This window comes from Pseudoliparis swirei, chromosome 21, assembly GCF_029220125.1.
Source record: "Pseudoliparis swirei isolate HS2019 ecotype Mariana Trench chromosome 21, NWPU_hadal_v1, whole genome shotgun sequence".
Taxonomy (NCBI): Eukaryota; Metazoa; Chordata; class Actinopteri; order Perciformes; family Liparidae; genus Pseudoliparis; species Pseudoliparis swirei.
This window is the reverse complement of record NC_079408.1, coordinates 12,313,864-12,330,533: the sequence shown is the minus strand read 5'-3', so window position 1 is coordinate 12,330,533 and position 16,670 is coordinate 12,313,864. Positions and strand designations below refer to the sequence as shown.

At 48.8% G+C, this 16,670-nt stretch overlaps 1 protein-coding gene across 2 annotated transcripts in view; it reads left to right on the top strand.

Annotated features, from left to right (window-relative positions):
• fgf11a (fibroblast growth factor 11a) overlaps positions 1 to 16,670 on the top strand; it is a 73,914-nt gene that overhangs the window by 24,657 nt on the left and 32,587 nt on the right. Inside the window, exons 2-4 of one of the 2 annotated variants that reach the window (XM_056442480.1) lie at positions 5,293 to 5,321; positions 8,671 to 8,695; positions 9,948 to 10,058. In XM_056442480.1, the coding sequence (XP_056298455.1) occupies positions 5,293 to 5,321; positions 8,671 to 8,695; positions 9,948 to 10,058 (165 nt within the window). The remainder of the gene's footprint in view (positions 1 to 5,292; positions 5,322 to 8,670; positions 8,696 to 9,947; positions 10,059 to 16,670) is intronic. The other variant, XM_056442481.1, reaches the window with a different exon arrangement.

The following is a 16,670-nucleotide window of genomic DNA, read 5'->3' as shown; positions in this document are numbered from 1 at the left end:
CAGTCTGTTGCCTAATTATTAGGTCCCACAGCTAACTCTAATGAGGCCTAATACCGCATCCAACAGACCATTAAATTACCATTTTCTTTAACTTGTTAAGAGTGCATATTCTCCAGTTTGTCACACATATTTATTTCAACCCGACCACAGTCTTTTCACAAACTAACCAAGTTATTCCCTAAAATAAAGCTACAAATAACCTTAAACGTGCATTTTCTGGCCATGTCAGCTGCTACTACACCGAGGTCCTTTTGGGAGTTCACACACTCTGTATGACGGGTTATGTTTACGATGCGTTGGTGTGAGTCAGAGTTACGGTAGCACGACTGTGCTTGAGTTATGCATCTCCGTGGCTCTTCTTTCCAAGTTCCCGGCTTTTAACGCTGCCAAACAGTTCGTGGACTACGGCGGCCATGATTTACGGAGGCACGCGTCGGTGATGTCGCACATCTGTTCTCCCCGGAGTCTGACGGCGTCGGTGCCGGCGCAGACCGAGCGGAGCAGCGTTTTTAAGACGCCTGTAATAATCAGCCGTTGTTGCAGTGACTTCGACATCAGCTGACGAGGTGAACTGACTACCTGTCGGACACATGTGAAGGCAGAGAGAGCCTCCCTCTCTCCTTTGTGGGATTTAAAGAAAAAGGGGGCGGGGCTAAACCCCAAGGGGAGGGGTATGCTTGTTTATGTTTGCGTGCAATTTTTTAGGGGGGAATCCATTGTTAGAGAATGCATTTCAGGGTCATGGGGATATTTTATGCTCATTTGGACTCTATTACTGAGCTACAGTGAGAACGCCAGCGCAGCAGCCTCCCCAAGGTCCTAGTGCCCGGGGATTACATCCTTAAGTACGATAGGCTTTTTGGATTGTAACTTGAAAAGGGGGAGAACATATACAAACCGAAACTCCCGCACATACGTAGCATGTTAGTGTTATAAACAACGTGTCCGTGTGAGAAGCGTCTCGTTCTCCATACCTCTATCTTGCACCCGATTGTTCTCGTCATCTTCCTCTGAACGGCGTGCCAGTCCTTCAGAGTCTGCGTTGAGGTTAAGAGACGCTCTGCTGACGCCACGCTTCTCTCCCGTCACCTTCCTCTGTCCGATGCATTGCTCCTCCGGCCTCTTTAAAAAATAAATAAATAAAAATCTGCATCTTTGGGGATGAGATGGGGGGAAGAAGAGAGGTAGAGGAGGAGGAGGGGGACGGGGAAAATAAATGAGACGTACTGCACAGCCAGATGAACCTCACTGGGAGACTCCAGGGACAGGTATTTTCAGTTAGGCTCCGAATGACCTTGACCTCTATACGCCCGGACTCTCCACATGGCTCTATATCGGGCACAGCACCTCCCAGTCTGGGGCTGAACGCTGGCACTGGTCATAAATTGTCCGTATCGTCCAAATGTGGAAGTAATTACTGGACTGCTGGAGCCTAAATAGTGATGGTCCACCCGAGAGGAAAGTAAGTAAGAGCTGGTCGGGGCAAGTAGATGCAAAAATGTCCAATGGCGTGTGTGTGTGTGTGTGTGTGTGTGTGTGTGTGTGTGTGTGTGTGTGTGTGTGTGTGTGTGTGTGTGTGTGTGTGTGTGTGTGTGTGTGTGTGTGTGTGTGTGTGTGTGTGTGTGTGTGTGTGTGTGTGTGTGTGTGTGTGTGTGTGTGTGTGTGTGTGTGCGTGCGTGTGTGTGCGTGTGGACAGCCAGTCCTTGGCAGACTATCTTTGCTTCTTCAGCCAAGCTAAATCTTTTGAAAGTGTCCGACATACAGACACACACACATACAGACACACACACACACACACATGCTTTGCTTGCTTGTAGTTGTCCATCGAAGCCGATGATGACGTCCACTTCTGACTTTCAGCGGTGAGTCTTCTGGTGGCTGTATAGTCCTATCCTGGATCCACAGGTCTTGTCGCAGGTGGGACATGCGTATGTAGTAGTGGTGGTCCTGGCAACCTTGGTTGTTTTTCTTGTCTGCCTTCTTTCCTGCCTCCTGGCTGTCCTGTCCTCCTCCAGTGCTGTGGTCCCGTCTTGGCACATCTGACGCCAGGTGTTACGGTCAGCAGCCAAGCCCTCCAGGTCCCCTGGTCTGATTTTACATTTCTTTAGCGCTGTTTTAATCTGGTCTTTATAGCGCTTCTTCTGCCCTCCAGCAGAGCGTTGGCCTTGGGCGAGCTGGCCATACAGCACTTTGTGAGGCAGCCGATTGAGGGGCATCCTTATGACGTGCCCCAGCCATCGTAGCTGGTAGTGGTGATGGTGGCCTCCATGCTCCTACAGCCTGCTCTCCTGAGGATCTCGGTGTGTGGCACTCGGTCACGCCAAGTGATTCCTAGCATTCGCTGGAGACAGCGGATGTGAAAATGCTCCAGGGACTTCACATGGCGGCTGTAAGTGACCCAGGCTTCACAACTGTAGAGGAGGGTGGTGATGCAAACTGCTTGATACACAGAGATTTTTGTATGGAGATATAAGTTCTTGTTTTGAAAGACCCGGCGCCTGAGTCTCCCAAAGGCAGCTGATGCTTGTTTGATTCTGTTCTGGACCTCATTGTCGATGTTATTGTCCTCAGAGAGGATACTCCCGAGGTATTTGAATGATGGTACTACAGACAGATGCTTATCATTGATGCTGAAGATGGGTGGCGTGGTGGGATGTTGGTGCTCCACTGACAGACTACCTCTGTTTTGGTGATGTTGATGGTCAGCCCCATCCTGCTGTAAGCCTTCACAGCTGCATCCAGGACAGCCTGGAGGTCTTGTGGAGTGTGAGCCACCAGAGCGCAGTCATCTGCATACTGCAGCTCAAGGACCCTCACTCTGTGCAGCTTGGTGGTTGCTTGCAGCCTCCTGATGTTAAAGAGGTTGCCATCGAGCCTATAGACTACTGTCACCCCGCTGTTGTCCTCAATTTCCTTATGGAGAAGCTGGGTGACGCATAGGAGGAAGATGTTAAAGAGCACTGGTGCTAGTACACCCCTGCCTGACCCCTGTGCACACAGGGAAGGAGGCAGACTCTTGTCCTCCTATTGTCACCCTAGCATTCATACCATCATGAAACTGTCGGAGGATGTTGACAAACTTGTTAGGGCATCCAAACCGGAGCAGGATGTCCCACAGTAGGTCTCTCTGCACAGTGTCGAAGGCTTTGGAGAGGTCGACAAAAGCCATAAACAGGTCTTGATGTTGCTCCCTGCACTTTTCCTGAAGCTGCCGGGCTGTGAAGACCATGTCGACTGTACTCCTGTTCTTCCTAAAGCCACACTGTGATTCTGGGAGCAATGCCTCTGTGATGTTGTTGAGGAGCCTCTGCAGCAGCACCTTGGCCAGGACCTTACCAGCAACAGCAAGGAGTGCTATACCCTGTGGTTGCCACAGATGGTCTTGTCACCTTTGTTTTTATATATAGTGACAATTTTGGCATCTCTCCATTGCTGTGGGATGTTTTCATCAGCCCATACTTTAGTGATGTGTTGATGTAGCGCTCTTGTACAGAGGTAACCACCATGTTTAAGCAGTTCCAGGGATATTGTCCATGCCAGGAGACTTGTTGTTCTTCAGAGAGCGGACGGCTGACAGGACCTCCAGGAAGGTCGGGGGTTGGTTAAGGTTGTCAATCGGTGGAAGTTCAGGCAGTTGATCCAGGATGGTGCGGTCTGCTTTAGAGTCCTGATTAAGCAGGGTATTAAAATGTTCAGCCCACCTCTCCAGTATACTGCTCTGGTCTTTTAGGACTCTGAGCCCATCTGCAGTTTTAACAGGAGTGATGCAGTGGTTTGTTGGGCCGTAGATAGATTTGACTGCATTGTAAAAGTTATGCATATCATTTCTATCAGCGAAAGATTGGATTTCCTGTGCCTTCTCTGTCCACCACTTGTTTTGCATTGTCCGTAGGGTCTTTTGCACTTCACGCCCGCCTCTGCCATTGCTGTCTGGCGGTGCTCAATGAGGGGTTTTTCAGGGTTGCCTGGTGTGCTTTGTGCATGGCGTTCAGTGAGTTACGGATGGTGTCTGAGTTATTGTCAAACCAGTCCTGGTGGTTTTTGGTCTTATAGCCGATTGTGTGGGCTGCTGCTTCATGAAGGGCTGAGCTGATAGCGGTCCACTGTAGGTCTGTGTCATTCCCTCCTCTCAAGGTGAGTTCAATCTCTTCAAGTTTTTCAGCCAAGGAGCATCGGAACTCATTTCTTGTGCTGGTATCCTTCAGACGGGCACAGTCTAAGAGTCTCCCACTGACCCCACGTTTCCGCATGGGGGGGCGTACGCTCATGTGGACTTTGGCCACGATCATCCTGTGGTCTGTCCAGCATTCTGCACCTCTCATGGCCCGGCATATGAGAACGTCTTTGATGTCACAACGTCTCACGATGACATAGTCAATCAGGTGCCAATGTTTAGAGCGTGGGTGCATCCATGATGTTTTATATTTGGTCTTTTGCTGGAAGATGGTGTTGGTTATGGTCAGGTTGTGCTCAGAGCAGAGAGTAAGTAATCTCATGCCATTTGAGTTGGCCTGGCCAACACCATGCCTGCCAAGCACTCCTTTCCATATCCTGTCACTCTGCCCCACACGAGCATTGAAGTCCCCAAGGAGGAGGATCTTGTCGGTCTTGGGGATCCGGTGGAGAGCCTCATCCAGTGAATGAGTCTTTAACCTCAGTGTCGGATGGCAGTGTTGGCGCATACACACTAAGAAGTGAAGCAAAGCGGTTCTTCGCCAGGGGGATACGGAGGGTCATCAGTCTTTCACTGATGCCCACAGGTGTTTCAGTGAGTCTTGGTAGCAGTGTGTTCTTGATGGCCAGTCCCACACCGTGCAGATGTTGTCCACCTGGGGGATAGCCTTTCCAGAAGAAGGTGTAACCGGACCCTTCCTCTATCAGCGACCCTTCATCAAGGAGCCTGGTCTCGCAAAGTGCGGCGATGTCGATGTTGTAACGCCTCAGCTCGGCCGCAATCAGTGCTGTTCTTCTGTGAGGTCTTTCGGTCCTGCCATAGGAGTCCAGGAGAGTTCTTACGTTCCATGTTGCCAGTTTTAGGTTTTGGGTATTTTTTCTTCTGTTTCGACCGCAGAAGTGGAATGACCCGACAGGTGCGGTAGCCTGTCCAGGTGCGAGTTGAGTGGGCATTTTTTAGGCCACCTTTTCTAGGCCCCTCCTCGGATTGAGGTGAGCAGTGTGGTCCCTAAATAGGGGCTGCTCAGTCACACAGGGTGCTGCCGAGATCAGCTGCCACTCAGTCCCAGCTGATAGCGACCAATATCCTGTGCCGCTGACGTGCAGGGCTCTGACTAGAAGCTCCCAGTCTATTCAAACCTGCTCCCGTCGCCAGTTGCCCCAACGCCGCCAGTCTTCAACCAGATGTGGATCCAGAGTATTCACCGTGGTCAGAGGTGGATACCTGCGCAAAGAGATTATTTAGAGTGCCGTTGGAGGCGCGCTATCCCCAGTAGCACTATCTTCGCCATGGTGAGGTACATCTGGTGGCATGGGTGAGCCCAGGACGACCAGTTCCCCATCCTGGCTGCAGGAGGCTGCCGGGTCCTGGCTATGTTTAGGCCCGCCTATTGCGCACCGCCAGCGCATTGCTTTTCTGTCGGGATCTGCTCCCTTAGCCCTGCCTCAAGAGGCTAACCCACAAGGCAGTGGGGCTATTTGCCCATAGCTGGGGCAGTGGTTGATGGGTGCCAGGGCGTGTCCACCTTGTGGTGGGCCTGCACACCGCATCTCTGGGGCCCACTGCTGCTCCGAGATCCCCTGCAGTTTAGCCTGGGACCGTGGGGTACCCAGTTACCATGTGTGGCCACGAGGAGGCACTGCAGGAGTCTTGGTGGTGGAGAGGCTATGTACTGGCAGAGGAGACTTACGCTCTCGGCTCCTCTTTTCACCCCCTATGAGGGAGTTAGCCAGCGGCGGTAGCTGAAAGCAGAGAGTTGCAAGCAGAGGGCAGCATGCAACATGCAACATGCAGCATGCACTAACTACAAGCACTTCTGCACTACTGCACTAGACGCTTCACAGCCACCCTGTGTGGTATCCACACACACACACACACACACACATTAAGTATTTCCCGTAGGGGGGGAAATAACACCACTGGTGCCGCAGGGTTCAGGGTGGCTTTCAATGGTAGACATTCTTAATAAATCAAATTAATCCTGCTCTTTACTCAGGTCACTCTTTAATTGTCATTGGATGTCTGTGGGATTGAATGTACCAATCCTCACACACACACACACACACACACACACACACACACACACACACACACACACACACACACACACACACACACACAGAGAGGTCACGGTCTTGTGTTGGGGGAAAAGGAGTCACTCTGATACCACATCTCCTGCTGACTAAGACATGATGTTCCCCCCATGCGTGAGCTGCAGTCAATAAGGAGGAGGATTAGTTTCAGCTTCTTCTCCACTCGCTCTGCCGAGAATTCAACTGCAGGGGAGACTTGCAAAGGATCGTGGTAGTTTTGGACAAAAGAAATTGGCATAAAAGTGGTCAAATCTGTTTAGCTTTAATCCAAAAAGGTCACTCTCAAAGCCTCCTTAAACCCTAAACTGGATTCAGACTCCAACTGGACCAGCGTCCTCCAGCACCTGAACCCTCCATGATGGATTCCCACCACTGAGTCTAACTCCTCATGACGACGGCGTGATACGCGTCGTCACACCGGGGGGTTGAGATTCAACGTGTTGCAGGATTCTGGAAGCAAAGTGATGTATTGGGATTCATTCAAATCTGATTTAAGGGGGGGGGGGGGGGGAGTGTCGTTCAGCAGTGAAGAGGTCCCACTGCCATGTGGATGACATCTGTATTTCTTTGTGACGAGTGTGTGCACGCGTCGTTATCCAACAGGGGTGCGTGGGGGCGGAGCCACGCTGTAGGTCGAGCTCAGCCTCTTCCTGTTCTAAAATGTATGTGGTCTGAGGCTTAATTTGGGATTAACACGCAGGCTGGTAAGATTACTAAAATTTGACCGCCTGTGATGGACGGATGAGCTTTTAACTTTTTTTTGGTATATTTACAGCGACTCAATCTCGCTGCGGAGGCCAGAACCTCCAATGAAAAGCCTCTGAACATGTTTGGTCAGAACCAAAGGGAGAGGGGGGGGGGGGGATTACACAACGACAGTTCTTTGACTAATTCACAGACGTCTTAAGGCTTATCTCAAATCCTGACGAGCTTCAGATCTACAAGTCCTTGAGGTTTGCAGACAGATCTGTGAGCTGTGCAGTCGAATATGGATTCAACATCGTGAGTGAGGAGAACCCCGTGGCAGTGAAGAGGTGGAGACGCATGGTGGAGAACGTGAGGGCACAGGAGAAAATCAATAATCAATAATAACAATTTCGGACAAAAAGAAAATCCATGGGTATATTGCATTCAATGAGTAAAATACATAATGTGAGGCTTTCATTATCAATAAATAATGGAACGTACTACTAGGGGACTTTTGAGCATCACATTGAAAGAGACTGTGTGTGGGGGGCTGTCTCCTAAAGTGTGCTTGAAACTAAGTATTTATTGAAACGTCTCACTGCGTCTGAGACTTCCTCACATTTAAAAATTCAAATACAAATGATTCATATCAGTAAAATAAACTTTTTGGAGCTGACAAGTCTTTTTTTTTTCAAACCCGACGTCTCGAGTCTCTGAGACGCCGAACCTCCTTCAGGTGACGGAGACGGACGAGTCTCCGTGCCACAGGGAGACATCGCTGGCACCGACTAGTTCATGTTGTATGACTGCTCAGCCGATGATGCACTTCACGGACACTCATTGAGTCAAAATAAAACATTTACACTTATGAAGAATTTTACATGTACAATAATTACAGCTCATGTATGTAACGACAAATACCATGAGAACTTTTTCCATGGACTTCAGGGATTTTAATTTTTTTTAAATAAATTGCAATGTATCTCCCTCTTTCTTTCTCTTTCTCTCTCTCTCTTGCCCTGTCTTTCTCTGTCTCTATCTCTCTCGCTGTCTCTATGTCTCTCTCTGTCTCTATGTCTCTCTCTCTGTCTCTCTGTCTCTATGTCTTTCTCTCTCTCTGTCTCTCTCTGTCTCTCTCTGTCTCTCTGTCTCTCTCTCTCTATGTCTCTCTCTCTGTCTCTCTCTCTCTGTCTCTCTCTCTCTCTCTCTGTCTCTATGTCTCTCTATCTCTCTCTCTCTCTGCATCTCTCTCTCTCCCTTGCTCTGTCTCACACTCCTGCTGTCAACCGAGGGTCGACTGCCAGCTGCCCCCCCCCCCCCCGCCGTCCTTCTCCGTCCTCATCCATATTTGATGCATCTCATTAAAACTTGACCGTGGAAACACTCCGGCATCCTGACATTCCTTGTGATCCACTATTTAGTCTCCCTCAGCACTTCGGGAGTGACGCAGCGCTCCGTCATGCGAGTGCGTGTGCGGCCTGGGAACAGAAACACACACATAAACACACACACACACACACACAGTTTGAGGAGGAAACAGTGACTTCGGGCTGCTGTGTTCGCTCTGTCTGAAGCCTCGGAGCTGAGCGAGCGGCACCCGTCGGCTTTGTAGAGCGAGCAGACGACAGGAGACGGTCCGTTAAACTTTGAGTTAAGTCGCTGTTGTTTGTTTCTCCAGCTTTTGCCATCTGACATGCAACTGGGGTTAGATTACAGGTCGCTCGTGAGTTTATTTTTCTAGGTATAGCTCCCGTGAAGGTTCCACTCGTATCAAATGATCACGACCCGCAAAGGGAAATAACGACTCCGCTTGAACTGTCGTTCACTTTCAACTCCACCGTTGTCATGCGGAGCCTTCAGAGAGCACCGCTATGACACGTACATTAGTGACACATCATGCCTGTATCCTCCCCATCATGTATGTATGTGCATCCACACACACACACACACACACACTGGACAGTGCAGTACCATCCTTGGACCATCACGGTACATGAAAAACGGGCCAGCCGTCCTGCAGACAGACAACCAGACTGAATAGTTTCTGGGCGAGAAGGTTTTACGTGACACCAGATATTCAGAAAGAAACACAATAATGGAGTCACAGCTCAGTTAGGAATAAAACCATCATTTAACTTTATTTTGTTTTAATTTAGCAAAACAACAGCAACAAATTAGACTCATTGAAACCAAACAAATGCATGTAAAAAACAACTCAAACGAGCAAAACAAAGACATAAAGCTTCCCACGTGTTGTCGTAGCAATAACAATCATTTATTTTACTGATTTTTTTTAATGAGTTTAGACCAGGCGGCAACTTCCACGTCGGAAAAGTGAAGCCAATGCAGATCGGCCAAGAACTTCCTCTAATGGCCAGCAGGGGGCGACTTCTCTGGTTGTAGACGTCTATGGGAATATGACTCTACTTGTCACTTGATTTATGACCTCAGTACCCAGTGAACATGAGTTCATGGTCTCATTCTCGAGCTTCAAGTCTTCTTCGATACGGCGTGATGTTCATTTAGTAACTTATGATCTATTTAAAGTCAAACAGACCATAAACCAGGACGCTACCACGGAGTTGCCAGGTCTGGGAGTTGTCCGTGTTTTCATCTTAGAACCCTTTTGCTGCTACGAGCATCCCCCCAATCCCCCCCCCCCCCCCACACACAGAGTGCAATAACATCTTAGTTGCCTCAATTGAACTCGTGAAAGATGCTTCTCTTCAACGGGATGCCATCAATCCTGCTGAAAGCCACGTCTCACACACACACACGCGCACACACACACACACACACACATATTCAAGCGTGCACACTTCACTATTTGACTATCACAGTGCAAATATCAAGACCTGCCACTTGTTTAGTCAATGTGCATACTCATAGGTAGGGGTGCGCATTAATAAAGGCGCATTGACAGGTGTGTGTGTGTGTGTGTGTGTGTATTCCCAGGTTGCTAATGTGTGTTTAACCCTGTGTTTGCTCTGCAGAGCCCCAGCTGAAGGGCATCGTCACGCGGCTTTACTGCAGACACGGTTTCTACCTCCAGATGCTGCCGGATGGCACCATGGAAGGCACAAAGGACGAAAGCAGCTCCTTCTGTAAGTGAACACTCAGGCGGCCGCTGCCGTGAAGACATTGTGCTTCATTGGTCCGCCATGCATACCACCTGTCCCCACCTGTCCCCACCTGTCTCCACCTTAAAAAGGACATTTAAAGAGAAAGGAATACTATATCTCAACATCTGGACCAGAATGCAGAGTTACACTGCCACGCGTTCTGGTTTTCTAATGATGGCATACCACCTACATATGCTGTGGTTTTATACTTTCACACAAATCTCACCTTCTTTTTTGGGGGTGGGGGGGGGTATATGCACTCGACTTGTAACTGCAGCGTTTTAAAATTCACTTAATGTTCGCAGAGAGTCCTCCGAGGATCTGAATCAAGACTTAGTACAAAAAACTGCTGTGGTCTTCTGTTGCTGAGATGCACACACACACACACACACACACACACACGGCGAGGGGTCTTCACCTGGGTGATTACTTCACCTGGGTTGATTACTGACCAAACACATCAGATCTCCTGACTCCTTCCAGCCCTCCGGGAGAGATCAATATCGCATTAAAGGATATCCCTGATGTGACAACGCAGCATTTTTTTCTTCTTCTTTTTTTGTCAAAACACCACTTTTGGATAGAAAACATGAAGTTTGCACAATTTGGGATTTACAATCTGCAGAGAGGAGAAAGAGAAAAAAATTAATTACAAAATGTAAAGTTTATATGTCAGCGGCCGCGTTGCCAGGTTGGGGACGACCTTGAGACGTTCGCCTCGAGGACGTGACACTTCTCCCTCGTACGCAACGCCAACTCTCAGCGCTCTCGTGTCCGATTTGAAATATTCAACGCATCGGACCGGAGAGGCGCAATCTTTTTGATCGGGTTATTTATGAATGCATGCCGGTATCGCTGAGTGATGACATCATCGTAACCGAGTATCAATCAGCAGCAACGCTGTGGACTGTTGAAAGGCCAGAAACACAGAAGCAGCTGTGTGAGCGTGCAACACACTCACTGTCAGGCTTATCGTCAGCGGCCTGGCAGCCCACACCGTTCTGGGACCGGCCGCCTTCAATTTCTCATTTATTCACTTTTTTTCCCGCTATTTACAGTCAAGAGAAAAACACGTGTCTAAACTGGAGGAACAAAGTGCATTCTGACCCCACTGCGGGGCGTGAATTTAATGCTATAAAAGGAAAATGACCAGTGAACCTTGTCAAGACCAATCCGAGGTCATAAAACAAGCCCTGATGTCACCCATCTCCCTTTAGTGGTGCTTTTACGATATTCCCATATACATTTATGATTAATCATGTTACCATAAAGTACCAGACAGTAAATTTGGGGCTTTTTTTCTTCTTTTTTCGAGCCCCTTGAGGTCTTGGGCAGATGCCAATTATCCAGTGGGTAATCCAGCCTTGCACCAGCCTGGTTATCAGTATTTAACATCCCCTGTTTTATAACATGTTTAGTGATATACGATTAGTCTTAAAAGTTTTTATCAAAAACACTTTGTTCATGGTTTGAGACGCCTCTGGTCTTCGTTACGATAACACACTCACGAAACCATATTTATTAATAACCTCTCGTTAATCAGGACGAACTGTGCACCGCCGCTTGCACCGAAAGGTCAAAGGTGTCTCGGGGGGGGGGGGGGGGGTGTTTACCGTTCACAGACTCCCAGACAGCTGCTTTAATTTGTCTCTGCGCTGCTCTCTACCTCGTAATGTCCTCACGGGCGCTGACTCAGCGGATGAAACAAGGTCATTACCGCTTTGCACCCCCCACTGCGGTGTTTGCAGAGAGGACCCCAAAAAGAATCTGCAGTAAAGTGGGATGAATGATTTTCAGACATGTACAGGAGTGAAACAAATCCCCAATAGTACAGGTGACCTTTTAAAAAGAGTCGCAGCCCTCCCCCCCCCGACCCGGACTTCCCCTGTGACCCTCTGTCGTGACACCAGACGAGTGACCTGCAGGGGGAGCCGGAGGGACTCGATGCCCCTCTGACCGCCTCTCGTCACCTCTCTTTTTCGGGGGCGACCTGGCGTTGCGGCGGCCTCAACCTTCCTGAGAGGTCAAAGGTCGAAGTTGCAAAGAAGCCCTGCGGGGGGAAATAAGAGGATCGGAGAGGAGAAAAACTGAGCCGGCCGAGACGGAGGAGAGAGGGCGTGAGAAGGGAGGAAAGAAATGTGAGGATGAAGGAGAGAGAGAGGGAGAGAGGGAGGGAGGGAGGGAGAGAGAGAGAGAGAGAGAGAGAGAGAGAGAGAGAGAGAGAGAGAGAGAGAGAGAGAGAGAGAGAGAGAGAGAGAGAGAGAGAGAGAGAGAGAGAGAGAGAGAGAGAGAGAGAGAGCGCAGAGCAGCTGCCACACAGCGGATGGCTCCTCAATCACTGTGTCTCCCCCCTCTGGTGGGAGGTCAGAGGAGCTGCCCCCCCCCCCCCGCCCCTCTCTCCTCCTCTGTTCTCGGCCGTTATGTAATACAACTGGAAGAGGGGATGAAAGCGAGGTAGACGAGCGTGGGGAGGGAGTTGAGATTCGTATCTTTGCACGTTTTTATCACTTAACTTTATGAATCGCACCCTTTTAACGAGAAGTGCTATGAAGACTTTGTAATGCAGTTTTCTTAACATTTAAGCAGCCGTAAGTTTCAATTCAGCTGACTTTACACACTCACTTTGGAAAAACAACGTTAGTAAGGTGCAACAATAAAACGGTGTTTAAAAAAATCAATACAACTCGAGCAAGAGGCTTTGGAAAATGTTCAAAGACGATATAAATCGAGACACTTTGGAGGTTCACTTTAAAGCCTCTGAAAAAGAGGTTTCAAATCTGAAATGTTTCTCTATAACACAGGTGTCCAACACAAGGCCCGCGGGCCGAATGCGGCCCACCACGTCATTTTATGCGGCCCCTGACGGCCTGAAAGACATATGATCACCTTTATATCCTGTGCTTTTATTTTGAAGGTTTCAAATTTAATGTGTTAGAATATTAGAGAAAAGTTCCGTACAATATTTCTACTCCCGAATAAACAATAATCAAATGCAAAGAGAGTTATCTCGCAGTATATTCGGGAGTAGTTGATACAGCGCTTCAGTTACACCGGCCCTTTAAGAGGGGGCCATGATGCTGATGTGGCCCACGGTGAAGAGGAGTTTGACGCCCCTGGTCTATAACATTAAATATTAATGACTAAATAAACAACAATAAGAGTTAAAGTCCTCTGTTACTATGCTAAATAAAGGGAAGATGTCGGGTTAATAGAACCGACTACAGGTTCAGCGGCAGCAGCAACAGAGGTCAGTCAAGGACGGAGCGCGCGGGTGGGGGGGGGGGTTGTTTTGGAGGGTTTCGGACTCTTCCACCGATCGAAGAAGAAAACACGAGGGAAGAATCTGATTTCAAAGGTGCTGAAGGAAGATAAAAAGAAAGATGAAGCGCGGAGAGAATAAATGCGCCGAGTAAGCGATGAGGGGCGCGACCCGCCGGGGTGATTGCCACTCGGACTCGGTTATTCATCAAGGAAGAGAGGAAAAAGACCCCGAGTGAGACAGAGGAGAGGAGATGAGCGGGGGGGAGGAAGAGGAAGAGGAGGGTGAAAGCCATTGACTCTCAGTGCGCTCATGGGAAGGCCGTGAGGAGAAGCCTGTGATGACAGGGCCTCCCCTCTCGCTCATCTCCTCCTCGCCGTCTAACTCCCCCCCCAGTGCTCGACAACGCAGAGAGAAAGGGATGAAGAAGAACAAATTAATGAATTAATTTTCACAAGACTTGAAAAGACAAGATGAGAGGGAGGGAGGAGGGGGACTTCGCTCTGCGCATTCAGGGACGAAGAAATGTGAACGTCACAAAGCAAAACGCTGAGGGAGGGGAGGGAGGGAGGAGGGAGGGGGGGGGGAGACGGTAAAGGAGTACCACGGCCGGCTCGTTGAGGATGAGGAGCAGCATGGAGAATACCAAGCGAGGAGACGCGAGGATAGAGGAGACAGAGGAGAGAGAGAGGGAGAGAGAATAGGACAAAGATGAATGGACGCTGATGGATAAGTATTGGTTTCACAGGGCGGGGAGAAGGAGAGCAGGAGGAGAGGGAACAAATAAGGAAGACAAATGTTGGGCTGTATAATAAAAAAAACACAACAACAACAAAAACAGCGAGCGATAAGACGAAGGTTGTTTAATTCACGACGGCGGACGGGAGAAAAGACAGACGGGAAGCGGGGGAAAGAGGAGGGGAGGAGACGGATGGACGTTCAGGGAGGCAGATAAAGGCTCAGAGGAATCCGTCATATGGAGGAGGAGGAGGAGGAGGAGGAGTCACAGGATTCAAGAGTTCAAGAGTCACAGTTGTGATTTTGGAGTCAGGGAGTCATTTATTACCTTTGCAAGAAAAGGTTTTATTTTAATTTTCAACCCTAATTATTCATAAAAAATATACATTTACTGACATAAAAGGTATACGGTCAATTGCATTAACTTTTTATTTATTTATTTTTAGAATTTGTACATATACACTGGACACATTTTTTAAAATAAAACATCGTATAAGAACTTCACTCATGGACATAATCATGGACATCACTCATCTGTTCCCTCGTATACAGTCCTGAGGAAGAGAGTCCATTGTTCATGGAGTATATTTCCTCTCCATTGCCACTGTCCTAGACTTTGAAGGTCACTTTTCCTTGTGGTGGCCTCTGAACATGCGAGTATCCGGATTTTTAAGGCATTTATTCTATTATTCATATTCATATTAGATACATGTCCACTCGTATTGACTCGTAATAGCCTTTCAATAGACGTGAGCTTTGTCCCCATTGCACTCCGTACACTCAAAGTCAAAGTGTGCACACTAAATTATATTCTCACTATGTGACATCGACGTGGTCGTGGAGGTCAAAGGTCACAGCTTGATGGAGGGGCCATATTGCATCATTCCCCGTTGAGATCGGTTCGTAGTGACCTTTCAGTTCCTTGACTGCAGAGGCGGCCCTCCTCCCCCCCCCCCTCTCTCTCCTCTCTTCTTTTCTCCTTGTTTATTTATTGCGTTGATGATCTCGAGCCCTCAAATTGACTCGTGGGAATTGATTTGGCAACACCCTCCTCCCTCCCCCTTAATTTCCCCTTCCGTCCTCTCCTCTCCCGTTCCCTCTGCCTCTCCCTCAAAAGACCTTTGATTAATCAAGCCACGTCCTCGGTGAGATGGAGAAAAGAAGCGAGTGCGATGGGCTGAGAGGAGTCGGGCTGCACCGAGCGCCGACGTGAGAATTCAGGTTCAGCGTTTGATCCTGACGATTCTTCCCAGTTGCAGGTTCAAATACGAGGCGACATTAATGTGTTCGGAATGGTAGAGTTTGTAGATTTGGATTCCAGAGGATGGTTTGCGACGTGTGCAATCCAAAACGCTGTCCAATAAACCCCATAGTCTTGACATCGTTTCCCAGGATTCACAGCGGCAGTCGGCTTCAGTCAAGAAAGGAGGCGGTCGATGTGCTCGCGCCCTCGCTCTATTTGTCATCCCTTTGGGTGACACCTTGTTCATGTGTGAAAGCGACTGTTTGAGATGCACCGATCGATGGTGCAAATAGAGGCGGGTGAAGGGGGTGAGAGGGGGGGGTGAGGGGGTGGTGGGGGGGCATGTACAGTTTTTATTACCTACCGCACCGTCAGACTGGACCCACATCACCATCCGCGCTGCGTGAAGGGAACCACTTTCTTCTCTTTTTAGCCGAAATATCAAATCCTGCCTGAAAGGACGCTTTAAGTTGGCCTTGAAGTCGAGTCCTTGAACCGCAGCACGCCGTGGTTCTGACCGGGTTCTCCCTCGGGTTAGTTCCGGCCTGCGCGGCCAGCATTGGCGTTCTATCCCCACCTGACCGCTTCACTTCCATCCATTATGTTGGCAGAATTCATGATTTGAAATTGATTTGTTAAATAGCGGCTAATGGCTCCATGAATCTCAAACGTGCTCCCCAGACTTAATTTCTCATCGGCGTAAGGGATCCGTCATGTTGACAACCGCGCTGCGACTTGATAATGCGGGCTCCTAAAAAAAAGAAGCCGCAAACTGCATCACGCTGATGCTGGTTTGGGTTCTGACCAGAATTGTATTAAAAGCTGACGCCTTGACAGCCGGTGTCTGAAAAGTTATGGTAGCCAATTACTAATGATCTCATGAGAGTTGTGCAGACGTGTGCGCGGAGCTCTGGAACGTACGGCGTGGTCTTCATTGGCAGATTTTTGTCACGCTCAACCGAAATGTAGCCCACCGATTGGCTCATAGAGGCAAATAATTTATTTGGCCAATCGAGGGCTAGAGTCCTGATGAATATCCGGGTCAAGGAAGTTCACTTCCTGTTTTGATTGGGTACCAGACAGCGGTCAGACGCAGATGACCACCTCTTTGTATCAGATGGCGAGCTACCCACACGTTGGGTAAACATGACGACTGCCCACTTTGACCACGTTTATTTTTCATTATAAATATGTGTGTGTTTGTTGCTTGATTTATGTTGAAACTTCAGTAGAAACCCTTAAAACTGAACCATTTGATTTGGTGTTTGTTCCCACAAGGATTGAGCTCCGTAGCCGAACCTGGGGACACGTCTATAGACTTTGGTTAAAATGATTAAAATAGAGTCACAGATTA